General features: G+C 43.5%; 1 protein-coding gene across 1 annotated transcript in view; it reads right to left on the reverse strand.

The window, feature by feature from the left end:
• Positions 1–18,722, reverse strand: part of kif20ba (kinesin family member 20Ba) — a 91,741-nt gene that overhangs the window by 15,683 nt on the left and 57,336 nt on the right. The window contains exons 25-27 of the mRNA XM_071205613.1: positions 15,839–15,958; positions 14,528–14,641; positions 14,015–14,224 (exon numbers count right to left, since the gene is read on the reverse strand). Coding sequence (XP_071061714.1) covers positions 14,015–14,224; positions 14,528–14,641; positions 15,839–15,958 — 444 coding nt within the window. The remainder of the gene's footprint in view (positions 1–14,014; positions 14,225–14,527; positions 14,642–15,838; positions 15,959–18,722) is intronic.

Raw genomic sequence — 18,722 nt, forward strand, 5'->3', positions numbered from 1 at the left:
ATTACCTCATAAGTCCTCCAGAACCTCCACTGGCTCCCCGTCCGTCAAAGAATCAACTTCAAAGTCCTCCTCATTACTCACAAAGCCCTCAACAATCAGCCCCCCCCCCTACCTCACAGACCTGCTGCACCACCACACCCCTCCGCTCATCAGAAGCCAACCTCCTATCCATCCCCACCCGCACCGGACCTGGGGGGACAGAGCCGTCCGGCCCGTCCACACAGCGGCGTGCGTTGAAGCTTCCAACGCTTCTGCCCGTTCACTTTGAATGGGGTGACGTCACTTTTAGCCGAACTGCATTGTGGGAAGCGACGCGGAGCGTTGCTGGCTTCAAAAGTTGAGCAATGTTCAACTTTTGACGCCTCGACGGAAGCGTCAGCCAATCGAATCATATGCCAGTACGAGCTCGAGCCAATCAAACCGCTGCTTGTGTGTCAGGGGCGGGAGATGCATGTGATTGGTTGTTGGTCGAGTGTCAGACACGCCCGCCGGCGAGCGTCAACGCACGCCGCTGTGTGGACGGTGCCGTTCTCCGTCGCTGCCCCCTCCCTCTGGAACTCACTCCCCCAACCCATCAGAGACGGCACCGACCTCACCGCCTTCAAAACACTCACCTCTTCAATCTGGCTTTTAATGTGTGGTTGTTTTTGTATTATTTAACTTTAACTATATATGTATTTGTTGTTCCTTTCTTTTCTTTTCTCTTCACTATACCTGTAAAGCATCTTTGAGCACCTGTAAAAGCGCTAACAAATTAAATCTATTATTATTATTATAAGTCAAGTTGTAAGTCAGCGAAATCAATCAAATGTAGTCCATTATGCTTGAACACGCTATATAACAGCCTGCATCACAGCTCTGCATCGGGGTTTAATAATTGTGTAACAAGAAGGTGTTGCAGCGTATTCCTTAAAACAAAAGCCTCAGATTGCTTATAGCAAAAGGGGAAATATGACTCGTATATTTCACGCCGCAGTCGTCCCCCATGCCATAGTTTGGACACATCACTCTTTACTACTCACACATCCTGCAGACAAGTTATCATTAGGAGTCCACCATTAACTCTCCTTTGAGCTCTGGTTTGGTCTCCACCATCTCCTGTTCTTCACCATTTTTACTAACCAACATAACACTTAAAGGTGGGGTAGGTAAGTTTGAGAAACCGGCTCGAGATCGCTAGAATTTGAAAATACACAACCGGAGACAATCTGCCACTTCCTCACAGAGCCCCTCCCCCAACACACACGAACGCGCACACGACCAATGAGGGCACGAGATAAGTGTGCCCCGATGGAAGGCTGACAGGCAGGTAGTATGTATTCCATTCCTTACCCATCCAACAGACAAGTTATCATTAGGGGTCATGTTTACGTTCATAAGATCAAACTAATAGCTCTGGTTTGGTCTCCACCATCTCCCGTTACTCTTATTTTTACTGACCAACATCAAACGTTATCGAATGTTCTTTTCTAAAATAACCCAGTTGCTGGTGTAACTGAAAGTCATTTCGTTATAAAATCCTCAAAGTTCACGCTCTATTCTTTTGCAGTGAACACGCACTCACACAAAATAATTCTGGCAAGGTTTCAGAATGACATTTCCAAATACCAGAGCTCCTTGGGTTCGTCTAAAACCACCAGAATGACCGCTTTTTAAGGCAAGTTTATTTATATAGCACCTTTCAACACAAGGCAATTCAAAGTGCTTTACAAAAAATGAAAGACATTAAAAAAGAAAAGCTAATAAAATAAACATTAAAAGAAAAAATACATGGATAAAAGTTACAGTGCAGTTTAAGATATGAATAGTTCAATTATGTTGCAAATGTATTATCTCTTGGATTTCCACACGGCATCTATTGCACGTCTGTCTGTCCTGGGAGAGGGATCCCTCCTCTGCTGCTCTCCCTGAGGTTTCTCCATGTTCCCTTTAAACTGTGGGTTTTCTCTGGAAGTGTTTCCTTGTACGATGTGAGGGTCTGAGGACAGAGGGTCTAAGGACAGAGGGTCTAAGGACAGAGGGTCTGAGGACAGAGGGTCTAAGGACAGAGGGTCTAAGGACAGAGGGTCTAAGGACAGAGGGTCTAGGACAGAGGGTCTAAGGACAGAGGGTCTGAGGACAGAGGGTCTAAGGACAGAGGGTCTAAGGACAGAGGGTCTAAGGACAGAGGGTCTAAGGACAGAGGGTCTAAGGACAGAGGGTCTGAGGACAGAGGGTCTGAGGACAGAGGGTCTAAGGACAGAGGGTCTAAGGACAGAGGGTCTAAGGACAGAGGGTCTAAGGACAGAGGGTGTCGTATTGTCATACTGATATTCTGTACACACTGTGAAGACCACTGAGACACATGTAACATTTGTGATATTGGGCTATAAATAAACATTGATTGATTGATTGATTGATTGATTGATTGAATTAAAAGGCGACTGACGCAGTTGCAAGAGTTTTGTGATGGATTTAGAAAGCTGTGAGAGGGGCAGCGAGTTCCAGCTGGGATCCATCATATGCAATGGGAATGAATGGGACCAGTAAATTACACCGAGTGCGGACGATGTGACATTATATGTTGTGGTTTTTTAGCTTACATACAAACATATGTAATGATGTATGACAAGTCTGCAGGCTTTACATCGTGGAAGGTTTTCTACAGTGCAGAAATGGTCTTTAAAATATGTTTGAATACGGACTGGGGAGAAGACAGGTGGACCGAACCAAAGCTGTTTGTCGGCATTGTTCAACTAACATTGGTTACGCGGCTGGCAACACATCGAACTTGCACACTCTTGAAAAGGCATCACCCGAACGTGAATATCACCGGTACCAAAAGACTGAAGTGCAAACCCAACTCCCGCTAGCATGTAGCCTCCACCACTCGCAGAGAGTTCAGACCGAGCCAAAGCTATTACACACGCCAAGTATCCTTATGTTGCCATGGTAGCAAAGCGCTACCTGGCTGTATCTGCTACCTCTGTCCCTAGAGAGGGTGTTCTCCACGGCAGGAGACGTTGTTAGCGCCAGCAGATCTGCCCTTTCTGCAGCAATGTGGAACAAGTTCATCTTTCTTTAAACAACATGAAATACAATGACAAGCAAGTCCTAATGTCAAGCTGCTGCTTAGGTACTAGTGCAGTACAGTTCAGATTATTTCAGTTCATCGAAAAGCTGCACCTTAATGTTTATTTTATTATATTTTGTATTTATTTGAGTGAATATTCAAAGTTTAATAATAATTTAAAAAACCCAAAAAATATTTTATGTTTTGTGATAATTTTTTCTGCTGTACCGAAAACGTACAGAGACCTAAAATCCTGATGAGCTTTTCTCAGTTCAAGAGTACTAAGACACCGCATGTTCTACTTCGTGTTTTGGAAATTGCTGTACTTGTTTGTCATATTCCAATAAAAGGTAGACTCATTCTGTCTCGACCCATCCATTCGGAGGAGGAACCAGGTCACGTCAGTGGGATAAGGACTCATTCCTAACTCAGAGGAGACAGTCCATTTGCTAAGAAATAAAGGATTTATTTTCTCAGCAATTGGTTTCTCCTAAAAATAAAGCATTTACATTAAAGTATTGGAAACTCGACTCATCTCGCCTCTAGTATGGCAGAATGTCCAACCCCCTTTTCCCCATCTACTTGTACTGCTAATGAAAAACACTTAAGTGAGCCACATGTTCAGAGTCCCACAAACTTTGACTCGTTCAGTTTCCAAACTCCTCTCGGTGCCATCTTAAGGCCATTTGTTCATCTTTTATTCAGCAGTTTTCACTTCCTGTGAAATGAAGATGACTGCAGTGTCAAGATGCACCTGGGAAAACTGAGCACTGAGCACATTTACATAAAGTCAGTCATTCCAATTTCAGTTACAAAGACACCGAGGCAACATTCACTGCCTGCTGCAATCAAAACGCCCATCCTTCACTATTTGAAAACGTAAATGTGGACCAGTTTAATCAAAGAGTTTGAATTATTTACCAGCTTTAAAAGCTCTAAAGCCGTCATAGCGTACACACTGCTCTACAGGACAGGGGATACAGCATTTTGAAGCAACACCATGCCATTGAACAAAGCTGGAAGGTGGCGTTGTCCTTTAATCTGTGTAAATATGAGGCAGATTTTCCCCTATGCATTTCTGCTAAATCTAAAATGTTCTTTGTTACAAGAAAACGGCATCGGTAAAGCATGCTGCGACGTGCATACCCTCGCCCTGGGTCACAAAGTGTTATTGAAGGAAGCTTGTCGTTGTCACTGAAGGTGTGAAAGTTGCCGCCAAATACCGCCAACAAGTCCGGGAGCAATGGTGATAGGATAGAAACGTAACGATCAACATTCAAAAATAATGGAGCGTTTCCACTGCAGGCCTCGATCGGCCTCGCTCGGTTTGCTTAGGTCTTATTAGGCCCGGCTCGCTTTAATGCTGCGCTTCCATTACAGTTTAGGAACTGGGGTAGTAACCATAGTAACGCAGTGTAGGCGGAGCCGTGACGTCATCTTCAATGAGAGCCCCAGAAAAACAACACAGCCGTTAGCCGTTAGCCCTCAGAGCTCACAGCTCCTCATATCTGCTCAGAAACTAGACACAAGTTAAACAAGTCCAAACCACAGACTGTCTGTGTCATGGCGAATGCAGTCGCTGCTTTATTTATGTCTGTATAGGCCGTTGTTGTGAGTGTGGACGGTCGGAGCATATATAACGTTAGCTTAGCCAAGCTCCATTTAGAAAGCACGCATTTTAAAAAGGTGTTTCTCTGCCGTCTGTCTGCAGACTCGTCAAAGCATTAATTCATGGTTTTTACTAACCGGTATCAGTATGTTGTTACGTCGGCATCATTTAGAAACGTGTATTACAATTAAATCACGGTCAAATATGTTCATCTTGTTGTAGTTGTAGCCCCTAGCCAGCGATTCTCTCTCTAGTTTAGCATGCTCAGCCCGACTCAGCCCGGTTGTTCCTGGCCCTAGAACCACGATTTAGTCGGGTCAGAAAAAAGGTGAAAAAGTCGCCCCGGGCCAAAACTAGGCCAAGTGGAAACGCAACCAAAAACGGGCCCCGCACGGCTCGGCACGCTTAAAGCGAGCTCCCCGCTGCAGTGGAAACGCGCCATAAGACGCTTAATAGAGAGGCCTAAAAAGCTAACATTAAGCTATAAAGGAATGACAGCACGGTCACATGACTTCACGTCACCACCGCTGAGCTAATGTTCGGCTATACAGGAACCATTGACTTCCGGACAAGGGAACAGGAAGTGGTTAAATGTTAAGTATTTTCTGGGTTGTAGGACTTTTTCCTGCACCATTCTGTACTGATACAGCATTTCATAACGTAGTCATTATATCCAAACTCATTGTTTTAAGCACCAATAGTCAACCCTATAACATCTACATTGAATACATTTGTCTCCATATCTCCAAGCTTCAAGATTGCAGTTGTACTTGAAAGCTGCTGCACTCGTCATCTCAGCCGTGACTCTCGAGATGAACGCAGTGTCCTTTATACGTCCTTCTGATATCATCTTTAAAGTTCATCATCTTGTCAATCTGCTTTGCCATGCACGAAATTGGCTGATGGGTTGTTTTGCAGTTGCTATTATAACAGTATGTTCTGCAATCTTAAAACACTGAGCACGTGCGAGGGTAAATTGCCAACATAAGGTGTTTTCATGCATAAAAACTCAGAATAACTCCCAGGCTAACGGCCACTGTGGAAACTCGAGCGACAAGAAGCAAACCGCGAAATTACCATTATAATGATATACAATATTACTGGGTCTTACTTTGTAGCTATATATGGAACAAATATCCATCATCTAGAGCAGTGGTTCTCAAATGGGGGTACGCGGACCCCTAGGGGTACGTTGGAGTACTGCAGGGGGTACGTGAGATTTATTTTATGTTAATGAAAACATTTTTTTAGGAAAAGTAACAAAGTTTGAGCAGTGTGGGTTTTATATGAACAGAGTTACACATATATCAGAATAACAAAGGTCCGCAGTGAAGCTCGAGCCCATGTTTCGCTACAATGTACAACTTATTAAAAAGATCAGTTCAATGCAACTAATGTCGTCTGTGTTATTGCTTGATGTTAAAATTGGTTTGCCATGAATTTAGTGATGGATTGTAAACATTTGAAATGTAGCATTTAAGTGTTTCTCAGTTACAATGTTGTTGTTTTAATAAATCAGACACCGATGGTGCAGCGCTGTGCTGTACCTCTTTATATGGGCATTTCTTCCCGAACAAATAGTTTTTGCGGTGATCAGGGGGTACTTGGCTGAATTTTTTTTTCAAAGGGGGTACATTATTGAAAAGAGTTTGAGAATCACTGCTCAAGAGGACAAAATGAAAGAGGCAGCAGGACGTGCAGTCATGTGACCGTGCTGTAGTTCCTTTATAGCCCAACATTAGCCTCCTTTAGCTTAGCGGTGGTGACGTGAAGTCATGTGACCGTGCTGTAGTTCCTTTATAGCCCAACATTAGCCTCCTTTAGCTTAGCGGTGGTGACGTGAAGTCATGTGACCGTGCTGTAGTTCCTTTATAGCCCAACATTAGCCTCCTTTATCTTAGCGGTGGTGACGTGAAGTCATGTGACCGTGCTGTAGTTCCTTTATAGCCCAACATTAGCCTCCTTTAGCTTAGCGGTGGTGTCGTGAAGTCATGTGACCGTAATGTAGTTCCTTTATAGCCCAACATTAGCCACCTTTAGCTTAGCGGTGGAGACGTGAAGTCATGTGACCGTAATGTAGTTCCTTTATAGCCCAACATTAGCCTCCTTTATCTTAGCGGTGGAGACGTGAAGTCATGTGACCGTGCTGTAGTTCCTTTATAGCCCAACATTAGCCTCCTTTAGGTTAGCGGTGGTGTCGTGAAGTCATGTGACCGTAATGTAGTTCCTTTATAGCCCCACATTAGCCTCCTGTAGCTTAGCGGTGGTGACGTGAAGTCATGTGACCATGCTGTAGTTCCTTTATAGCCCAACATTAGCCTCCTTTAGCTTAGCGGTGGTGTCGTGAAGTCATGTGACCGTAATGTAGTTCCTTTATAGCCCAACATTAGCCACCTTTAGCTTAGCGGTGGTGTCGTGAAGTCATGTGACCGTGCTGTAGTTCCTTTATAGCCCAACATTAGCTTTGTACTTCATAAATCATAAACTGTGGAGATTATCCTGCTGAACAAAACGTGTAAATATCATAAATGTTAGTTTGACACAGAGATTATTTTCTGACACGATGGAGAAATCCCATTGGCTTTTTGTCGAGGGTCCGTCTGCGATGCTAACTTCTACAAAAATATCATCACTGCACCACTTTATATATCAGTCTACTCTTATTCCTTTCATCCGTCTGGAAGAAATAAGGCTGTCTGACTTTTGTACGTTTTTACACGCTGGCTGGCAACATATGTTGAATCTGAATCCGAGTCGTACGAGCTGCAGACAGAGATGGAGAATCTGACGACTGAACTACATCCGACCTTCTGTTCCTCCGGGCGCTTGTTTGATATGTTCTCCGCGGGGCGGGTGAGTATTTATGTGTGTATAAATCACTTAAGTGACTGTGTGTGTCTCCTTAGCGGCGGTATTTATGATTAATGAGGTTGTTTTCTTTCCCCCCCATATGTCAACGCCACATGCAAGTGGGTTCTTTATCATCCATACTAAATGATTTATAGCTCCAAGAATAACCAGTGGTGGATTTCAGTACGGTGGAAAGTGGGCCTTTTAGTTTGACAACAATAAAGTAAGACTGTTTTTATTAGTTTGAAAGTTAGCTTTTTAGTTTAAAAAATAAATGCTTTTTTATATTCATAGTTTGGCTTTTTTTGTTATTCTATTTCATATTATTTAGACTCCAAAGTTGCACAGATAATAACTAGGTTTATTTTTCTATCTATTGAGATGCAAATAATGAAATGTATTTACTGCAACTGTGCACATTTATCACGACACAATTGAACAAAACCCTGTTGAAGAATATTGAAATATCGGATGCTTGATTAAGTTGCTTTGAAGTTAATGAACTATGTCTTGATGTATTATTTGAGCATTCTCTACGTTATAGTATCTACAAAGTCATAAGGTGTATTTGGGACCAAGTTCCGCAAAGCAGATTGTTAAAATGACTTGCATTGGTTCTTTACATTTGGAAAAATGTTAGTGACGTTTTTTTAGATCTGATTATATCGATGTCTTCTTGTAAACCCACGCTGTGCAGATATGTGTTTACGTTTGTGAAAAGCCTCCGAGAGCCAAGTGTAACCGAGGCATTAGCCTACTTCCCTTTAATTAGTCGGAACAATCAAATTAACACGAGTGCAGCTCCTCGGCTGATTTAAACCAAACGACGGTGAGGGAGGCTGTGTCCTGAAAACAACCCGTTCCCCTTTAGAGCAGCGGAGTCGAACTCGCAGGGAGATATCTATTAGCTACTGGGATTAGTTTCAACAAAACGTGCGACCTTTGAACGAACATCCGCAACATTCATCTGTTTGCAACGTACACATTATTTAACTAATACATCACAGGGTCTATGCAGGAATCCTGAAGTCAGATGAAAGACCTGTTAAAGGTCCCATGTCATGCTTTTCCGGTTCTCACCCGTCCCCTTGTGTTATGAAGGTTTTTCTGCATGTAAACGTCTGCAGAGTCAAAATCCTCAAAGTACCCCCTGTAGCGAGTAAAGCTCTAACTCAGAGAAGACCTCCCCAAAACGCCTCGTTGGAGACACGTCACTGTCCATTTGATTCTTCCGGGTACATCATGATGTCATGTCGTCCCCGGAACGAAATGGACCAATCCGCGGAGCCGTTACGTTAAGCCCCCGCTGATTGGTCCAAATTGACCAATCCACGGACTTCCTCACACACTCAGTGCAGCTCTGCTGATGTCTCCTCCCTGGCTGCAGGCTGATACGTGACAGTTGGGATCGCGGCGAAATCCTCTCTGCAGACCCATTCCCACAGCGTTCATCAACCTTTCTCTTTCTCAATATCAAGCTACACTTATTGTTTTTACTTCGGCTGTGACTTTGTGTGTGCTCAGGGTAGGGCTGTGCAATTTAATCGATCCTGCGATATATATCGATATTTTGTTTCTCGAGAAAGTATCGATATTTCAGCCGCGGGTATCGATACATTAAGTCCCATTCAAATCCCCGTGTTCCGCCTGGCGCTCTGCTCCCTGCCCATCCCCCCCCGTTCGCTTTACATGAAGAGCGATTACATCAGCCAGCCGAGCCGCGAGTGTCGCTGTAGAGCATTTCTAGATACACAGACGCCGGTGTCTTCTTCTCGCAGTGAGTGCGAACTGCGAAGCGGTTCTGGAGAATGGCGGAACACATTAACCCAGCACCTTCGTGCTTAAAAGCAGATGTGTGGGAGCACTTCGGCTTTAAAAAGAAGAAGGAAAGCGATAGTTTAGATAAAACTATGGCGGTTTGCAAGCTGTGTCACACAAACGTGAAATACTCTGGAAATACAACTAACCTACGATCCCACCTACAACGTCACCACCCGGACAAATTGCTAACTCAGGAACTCAAGAAGCTGCGGCCGCGGCGTGACCCAAAACAAACCGTGCTGGACAGCGATGGCGGTTATTCCCACAAGTTCCCATCTACTTCACCAAGGTCGCAGAAAATTACACAGTCCATTGCCTACTTTATTTGTCAGGATTTGAGACCTTATTCCGTGGTGGAAAACATAGGCTTTCGGCGCATGGTGAACGCGATGGAGCCCCGCTATCCTGTTCCAACCCGCCAACACCTCACCAAGGTTTGCGTTCCCAGGCTGTATGCTCAGACAAAGGCACACGTCAAAGCCTCCCTGGGCAAAGCGGAGAGAGTTGCCCTGACGTGCGACGGGTGGACCTCGCGAACAACTGAAGCATATGTCACCATCACGGCCCACTTTATTAACGAGGAATGGGAGCTTGTTACGTATGTATTACAAACGAGGGACATGCCCGAGAGCCACACCGGACGAAACCTGGCAGAACATCTAAGACAGGCCCTCGCTGAGTGGGAAATCACAGAAAAGGATCCAGTAATTGTCACTGACAACGCGTCAAATATGATAATAGCAGCTGAGGAGGCAGCGTTCACACTTCACGTCAAATGCTACGCACACACCCTAAATCTGGCTGCACAACGTGCCCTCAAAATCACAGCAGTCGCACGCCTGTTGGGAAGAGTGAGACGCATTGTGAACTTCTTCAGACGAAGCACCACAGCTAACCACATGCTGAAAGAGAAGCAGAGGCTTCTACAACTACCAGAGCACAAGCTGATGACGGACGTGGTTACAAGGTTTGTGCGTAGTTACTTTTCAATTGTTTATTTTGTTTTTATTACTAATTTATTTAGTCATTAATAAATAAATTTAAATAAATCTATAAATAAAGTTTCTTACTTTTATTTAACTACAGGTGGAACAGTGCACACGACATGCTGGAAAGATTCCTTGAGCAACAACCGGCCATCTGTGCAGCCCTGCTCTCGAGTGAGGTGAGGAAGCCCGAGAAGGATCTGTGCACACTGACTGAGTCAGACGTGACAACAGCTGAAGAAATAGTCAGCGCGCTGAAGCCCATGAAGGAGGCTACACAGTACATGTCCAAGGAGAAGACCCCCACGCTGTCAGTCATCGCACCCCTCCAGGACACACTGATCAATGGACTGAAACCGATCGAAGGTGAATCTGCAGTCATAAAAGAGATGAAGGCTGCCATGTCTGGGGATCTTCAGAAGAGGTACATCGACCTCAGGGCAACTCTCCATGCATGTTCAGCAATGGATCCAAGATTCAAAAGACTTCCCTTCCTGACTGAGAACCAAAGACAGGAAGTTTATGATGGACTGATTGCAGAGGCTCAGGATCAACCAATGCCATCAGAGGTAAGGCAATGATGGTACTGCTAGGTTTAACCCTTGGCCTTGTATCCTATGTAACATCTCCTGGAGAGTAAGCATAGGCCTAAATAATACATTGTTCAAAGTTTAAAAGGCAAATCCTACAACGTTAACTGTTTAAAATGCATAAATATTAAATTGTTTAAAAAGCATAAATCCTACAACGTTAACTGTTTAAAATGCATAAATATTAAATTGTTTAAAAAGCATAAATCATACAACGTTAACTGTTTAAAATGCATAAATATTAAATTGTTTAAAAAGCATAAATCCTACAACGTTAACTGTTTAAAATGCATAAATATTAAATTGTTTAAAAAGCATAAATCCTACAACGTTAACTGTTTAAAATGCATAAATATTAAATTGTTTAAAAAGCATAAATCCTACAACGTTAACTGTTTAAAATGCATAAATATAAAATTCTTTAAAAAGCATAAATACTATAATGTTAATAGTTTTAAAGGCATAGATTTTAAATATACTAATTAAAAGATGTATTGCAGTGAAAGCTCATGAATTTCATTTCATGTTGAGCTATTTCATTTAGTTGTCCCTTTGGAGTGTGGTCGAAGGAACATGTAATGATAGCGCTGATGATGAGGGGATGGCATCCGAAGAAGAGACGATGATGGTGTGCGATTCAAGGAAGGAGAGAGCAGTCAAGGTCAGTATCACCCATTGTTATCCAGTGAAGCACACTGTGTTGTCTGAACCTCTGAGTAGGAATTATGGAATGTGATTAACTATAAATAATGTGTTTTTATTGTTTATTTATTTGAAGGTCAGCATCCTCCAGCCAGGAATCCAAAGCCGTCTTGTCCACTGGCTGCCCTTCTTGGTGGTGAACGATACGGTGGTGGAGCACAACCCAAGACAAATACCCAAGAGAACCAGGCCAAGGAGCAGATGGCCCGCTACAAGGAGGCAGATCTCTTGGAAGTGAAAGAAGATCCACTGGTCTGGTGGAAGGAGCACCAGTATGAGTATCCACTCTTGTCACACCTTGCTAAAAGGTACCTGTGCATCCCTGGCACTAGTGTCTCCTCGGAGAGGGTCTTCTCTACCGCCGGAGATATAGTCACTGCTCAGAGAAGTGCACTTCTCCCAGAACACGTTGATCAGATTATATTCCTGAACAAAAATCTGAAGAGAATGTAGATGCAGTTATGTAGAGAGGAGCCTTTCTGTTTAGTGTTTTTGGCTTAAATGTTACTCCTTTGGACTTGAATTATTGGCAGGTACATTTGACATTAAATGTTGTTCTTAGTGACTTGAATTATTGGCTACCTCATATTCTGTGTTAAGCTATAAATGCTGTATAAGAATCTGTTCAGAACAGGCCACCTGCTGCACCTTTTAATTGTCCATTGTGATACTGCACTTTATGTACTTATGTTTACATGGCTTGTAAGCTACAGTTTGCATTGTTTCAATAAATGAAACAAATACTCACCACATCTTTTGATTCATTTTGTCCAGCATTTGAAAGCTGTAGACTCTGTCTAGTCAATTATTGTATAATTGATGTGTTCAGTTTTTAGTTGAATTCAATCCAAGTCAATGGAACACTCACAAGATGTCACCAAAATCCCACTGTCCCTTTAAAATCTTTCAGAAAAGTATGTAAGTGTATCGAATTATATCGTATCGTATCGAATCATATCGTATCGTATCGTTGGCTGAATATCGTGATATATATCGTATCGTGAGCTGAATATCGTGTATCGTATCGTATCGTGAGATTAGTGTATCGTTACAGCCCTAGCTCAGGGTGAGTTTCGCTGTGTATCGCTAAACAAGGAAATCACACCTCCACGGAGCTCAGCGCGATTCACAATGTCCCGACTGGTCCTGACCAATCGGAGCACACTGGGCTCACAGGGAGGGGGGGGGGGGGCAAGAGCTGCAACGAGCCGTTTAGTGGAGAGAGTGAATACACTTACTTTACAGAGACGCTGTGAGAAACCAATGTGAGTTTGGAACATTGCACGGTATAAATCTATTCTAGTCGACCTCAACGATGGAATTATGATCAGTGGAAATGGCCACGGGACCTTTAAGACCTTTTTTAAGACACTTTCCATACATGTTAAGACCTCATCGCCACTTGGAGTTCTAACCGGTTACCGTGGCGACACACTTCACCTCACATTGACTATACACAGTATTGATTGTCCTTCCTCCTTATCTTCCAACCGTTTGGACACAGACTTGCATTTCCCCGTAACGATGTTGTTTAGCAACCGGCGTAAACGGACCTCCGCGCTATCGAGCAGTGAGCGCGCGACGTCCTGTTCGGATGACGTCAAACCCAACGGGATGCCATCGATAAACTCCACAGAATCACACGACACGCCTACGCCATGACTACATTCAGGCAGACTGCAGAACACAACCTCTCTGGACCTCAGGGGGGTCAAACTCAATTCCATCGCGGGCCACATTTGCATTATGGTTGCACTCAAAGGGCCGGTTGTAACTTCAAGACGATATAAATATATAAAATAATGTATTATATGAAATTATTGCCTCTGCATTGGATTATTATCAGATAGGGTAATAACTTCATAATTAACTACGTCTGAAGGCGAAAATCCAGGGCAAATAATTGCAAGTCTCTTCAGTGCGCATGTCACAAAATGAGATGCATTGTGGGACATGTTGTTTATTGGCAATGTGCTTCTGTAAAGTGGCAAATAACCGTATAATAAACATATTATATTCTTTGAAAGCTCTTGCGGGCCACATAAAATGAAGTCGCGGGCCGGATTTGGCCCCCGGGCCTTGAGTTTGACACCCCTGTAGATACTTATTGAAAACAAGCTACAAAATGTAATACCTTGGAGAATGCCCTTTAATACTTTTTAATAGCCTTCATTTTCGCTAACTTGATTGATCAACTTGTAATACTTTTTGAGACCCCGCGGACCCCCTGTATCATAATCCAATTACTTGCGTCTATTACGGACCCAGAATCATATCTTTAGTAACAGAGGGGTTTGAGGCTTCTATATATTTTGATATATCCGAGACCTATAATATATGCCTAAAAATAGTATAATAGGAGACCTTTAAAGTGTGCGAACGAGCTCCTTGAGTTCGATCTTACCTTTTCCATCTCCACGCTCTTCCTCTTGCGTGACGACCGGGTGATTTTGACGGTGACGGAGTTTTCCTCTCCTTGGCGCCTCAGAGCCATGCGGTTCGGCTGCAGAGGGCTGAAGGAAATCTCCATCTCCGGCCGAGGGAAACGACTCATCCTGCCGTTCTCCGTGGAAATCTCGGAGGCGTCCAAAACTGACGGGTAGCCATTGGAGCTCTGAGGGGAAATGCTGAATGTAAAGCAAGGCACGTTTCTTTATATAGCACCTGCAGGTTTCTGGTCGTTTGTTCCAGATATTTGGAGCATAATAACTGAACTTCTCCAGTTCTGATTCATTCTGGCCACTGGTGCATCCTTTGAGTTTTTATTTGTAGCCGTCATTATTGTGCTGCAAGTGTTAAAGTCGATCTGTTATCCTATCCCAATTGTGGCTGAAATGTAATATGATGAAAATATATCCCACTAGTAAAGATAATGTCTGGATTAATGAAGTTTATAACTATTAAAAAATGTCCTTACCTGGCTGCTGACGGACAGTCTGTTGTCCCGCCTTCCTCCTGACTTCCTCTTGATGCCTTCACTCTGGGGTTTCCCAACCAAAGTTGCAGGGCTCTCGCTTTCAGTGGTTTTGATCTGTTCGAGGCAGAATAGGAGTAGTTGAAAATTATGTTGATGCATTTAAAGCTTTATTCAAATGCGTTTTCTTTCTAGGTAGGTAGGTAGGTAGGTAGGTAGGTAGGTAGGTAGGTAGGTAGGTAGGTAGGTAGGTAGGTAGGTAGGTAGGTAGGTAGGTAGGTAGGTAGGTAGGTAGGTAGGTAGGTAGGTAGGTAGGTAGGTAGGTAGGTAGGTAGGTAGGTAGGTAGGTAGGTAGGTAGGTAGGTAGGTAGGTAGGTAGGTAGGTAGGTAGGTAGGTAGGTAGGTAGGTAGGTAGGTAGGTAGGTAGGTAGGTAGGTAGGTAGGTAGGTAGGTAGGTAGGTAGGTAGGTAGGTAGGTAGGTAGGTAGGTAGGTAGGTAGGTAGGTAGGTAGGTAGGTAGGTAGGTAGGTAGGTAGGTAGGTAGGTAGGTAGGTAGGTAGGTAGGTAGGTAGGTAGGTAGGTAGGTAGGTAGGTAGGTAGGTAGGTAGGTAGGTAGGTAGGTAGGTAGGTAGGTAGGTAGGTAGGTAGGTAGGTAGGTAGGTAGGTAGGTAGGTAGGTAGGTAGGTAGGTAGGTAGGTAGGTAGGTAGGTAGGTAGGTAGGTAGGTAGGTAGGTAGGTAGGTAGGTAGGTAGGTAGGTAGGTAGGTAGGTAGGTAGGTAGGTAGGTAGGTAGGTAGGTAGGTAGGTAGGTAGGTAGGTAGGTAGGTAGGTAGGTAGGTAGGTAGGTAGGTAGGTAGGTAGGTAGGTAGGTAGGTAGGTAGGTAGGTAGGTAGGTAGGTAGGTAGGTAGGTAGGTAGGTAGGTAGGTAGGTAGGTAGGTAGGTAGGTAGGTAGGTAGGTAGGTAGGTAGGTAGGTAGGTAGGTAGGTAGGTAGGTAGGTAGGTAGGTAGGTAGGTAGGTAGGTAGGTAGGTAGGTAGGTAGGTAGGTAGGTAGGTAGGTAGGTAGGTAGGTAGGTAGGTAGGTAGGTAGGTAGGTAGGTAGGTAGGTAGGTAGGTAGGTAGGTAGGTAGGTAGGTAGGTAGGTAGGTAGGTAGGTAGGTAGGTAGGTAGGTAGGTAGGTAGGTAGGTAGGTAGGTAGGTAGGTAGGTAGGTAGGTAGGTAGGTAGGTAGGTAGGTAGGTAGGTAGGTAGGTAGGTAGGTAGGTAGGTAGGTAGATGGATAGATGGATAGATGGATAGATAGGTAGGTAGAACTCACCTGTGTTTCCTCCTGTTTGATGTTTGCAGCATCGAGCTCTTCCTTCAGTCTCAGGATCTCAGAGTCTCGTTCAGAAAGAGCCGCTTGAAGCTCCGCCATGACACCTTCACCCTCAGCAGACTGAAACAGGAAGTTAGCGGACGTTAGGTTTTCTGTTGCTAGTTCCTCTCGTAAAAAACCTGTAGTATTTTGGATCCTGAAGTATTTTTGACTCTTTATTTTAAATGATACAGAATATTTTCTATTGTTTTTTTCTATTGTTTATATTTGATATAATATTATTAATTCAATTTTTCAACTTTTTTAGCTATTTTAAGTATCGTCTTTTAATGTCTGAACACACTTCTCCGACGAAACAATTTCCCAAATTTGGATCGATAAACCTACCTACCTACCAACCAATAGATAATGATGTAGTTATTTTATAGATGACTGAAATGTGGAAACGGGTTGACTTTCTGAACGCTCATATCACTTTTTTGCCAAAAGACGTTAATTAAACTCAATTTCTGGTCAGAATGTAGGTCATGTATATCTGAATGAAGCATGTTTTTATCAGTGGCGAACCGTCAGGGCCTTCAAAGTATTCAGAGAATACCCGGGAACACTCGGATAAAACAAACAAAAAATCGATTTAATTATATAATTAAAATGTAATAAAATTAATAAATGAGAACGGTATCCGTGTTGTTGATCTGTAATATCACAGTTAGTGCTGCGTACCGGTACGCAGAACCGGTACTGGACTTGTAAAAAGTTTCGGTTCAAGTCCGGTTAAAACCGGAACGTCAGGAACCGGTACTTGGACTCGCAAAAAAACTAGCACTTACGTATATTCTGGTGTCTGTGGTTATTTAAACATTCCCTGATAAACGTTATTCAGTGTCAATACATGAGTGCTAATCCCAGTGTGCTCAGTGTACAACATCACATGTCATTTCACCTTCGATTCACGGTTTGAAGACGTAGCATTTCCCCACATGCTAATGATAACCGGAAGTGAAGAATTTTCAGAATAAAAGTATTAAGTAAATAGTGTGACCTTCCGGATTTTCAGAATAAAACTGATTTAAATTAAATAGTGTATTTAATTCAAAATTACGCCATATCAACATTGATTTTAATTTCTAACAGTATGTATGTACATCACTATGTATGTACTATGTACTGTATAATGTACACATTATTATTATATTGAACTTTGTAGTAGTTCCCTGTAGTTGCTGTCATAAGTCATTTGTAGACTAAGTGGAAAAAAGTGTTTTTTTTACATTTGTACTTTTTAGAGAAATGTAGACACAAGTTGGAAGGGAGCACAATAAACCTGACGAGTTTGAATTTCAGTTGTTTATGAGTTAATTTCAATTGATAATTAGCTCACAATAAGTTCACTTTAGTTACTCGCACAACTTGACACAAGCCATGGGTTCACATTCAGGTTCAGGTCCGGACTTATAAGTCCGGACCTGAACCTGAATGTGAGTCCAGGTACGCAGCACTAATCACAGTGTTACATTGATTTGTTTGTCCTCTCGGTCCATGCACTACGCATTTCAGTGGGTTTGTGTTAGAAAAGAAAGCAACCAATCAGATCTCGTTCTGGGCCTTCACCAAGGTATTCTACATCCTTGATCGAATGCCCTGGCCGTTGCTCTGAATGAGAGCGTACGTTTGGACTGACAGTTTGATCAACCAATCAGATATCGGTTTGTAGCCAATGGGCGTGTTCTTTCAGAGTTCCCCTCGGTTCCAGGGTGTTCTAGAAGGCCCGCTAGTTAACTGGCTCGAGACAGAGGATCTAGATAAATGTGTCGAGGGGGGGGGGGGGGGGGGGGGGGGTGATAGACACGGTTCGCCACTGGTTTTTAATCTATTGTCTAATGGCGCGTTTCCACTGCACTGCTTCCCTTATTAGGCCCGGCTCGCTTTAATGCTGCGCTTCCATTACAGTTTAGGAACTGGGGCAGTAACCATAGTAACGCAGTGTAGGCGGAGCCGTGACGTCATCTTCAATGAGAGCCCCAGAAAAACAACACAGCTATTAGCTGTTAGCACTCAGCGCTCACAGCTCCTCATATCTGTTCAGAAACTAGACAGAAGTTAAACAAGTCCAAACCACAGACTGCCTGTGTCATGGAGGATACAGTCGCTGGTTTGTTTATGTCTGTAGGCCGTTGTTGTGAGTGTGGACGGTCGGAGCATATACAACGTTAGCTTAGCCGATCTCCATTCAGAAAACACGCATTTTAAAAGGTGTTTCTCTGCCGTCTGTCTGCAGACTCAAAGCATTAATTCATGGTTGTTACTAACCGGTATCAGTGTGTTGCTACTTCGGCATCATTTAGAAACGTGTATTACAATTAAATCACGGTCAAACATGTTCATCTTGTTGTAGTTGTAGCCCCCTTGCCAGCGATCCTCTCTCTAGTTTAGCATACTCAGCCCGACTCAGCCCGGTTGTTCCTGGCCCTAGAACCACGATTTAGTCGGGCGAGAAAAAAGGTGAAAAAGTCGCCCCGGGCCAAAACTAGGCCAAGTGGAAACGCAACCAAAGACGGGCCCCGCACGGCTCGGCACGCTTAAAGCAAGGAGCTACCCGCTGCAGTGGAAACGCGCCATAACTTACTTTCTGTCAGTGTCAATATCAACATGTTATCATTAACTTAGCTGTATATATAAAAACATGTATATTTGCCTCAACACAACAAAACATCAGGTGTGATATGTTGGTAGTGAACAGTTTACCTGTTTTTATGGGCAAAATAATGTTGAATTGGTGCACGAGAGATACAAGTGCACCACCTCGTACTTATTGGTGTGCCTGCATGACATCTGAAGGCATTTCCAAGCACCACATGCACAGACACGAGGAGCAGAGAATGAA

Source organism: Pseudochaenichthys georgianus, chromosome 15 (assembly GCF_902827115.2).
Source record: "Pseudochaenichthys georgianus chromosome 15, fPseGeo1.2, whole genome shotgun sequence".
NCBI classification, from domain to species: Eukaryota; Metazoa; Chordata; class Actinopteri; order Perciformes; family Channichthyidae; genus Pseudochaenichthys; species Pseudochaenichthys georgianus.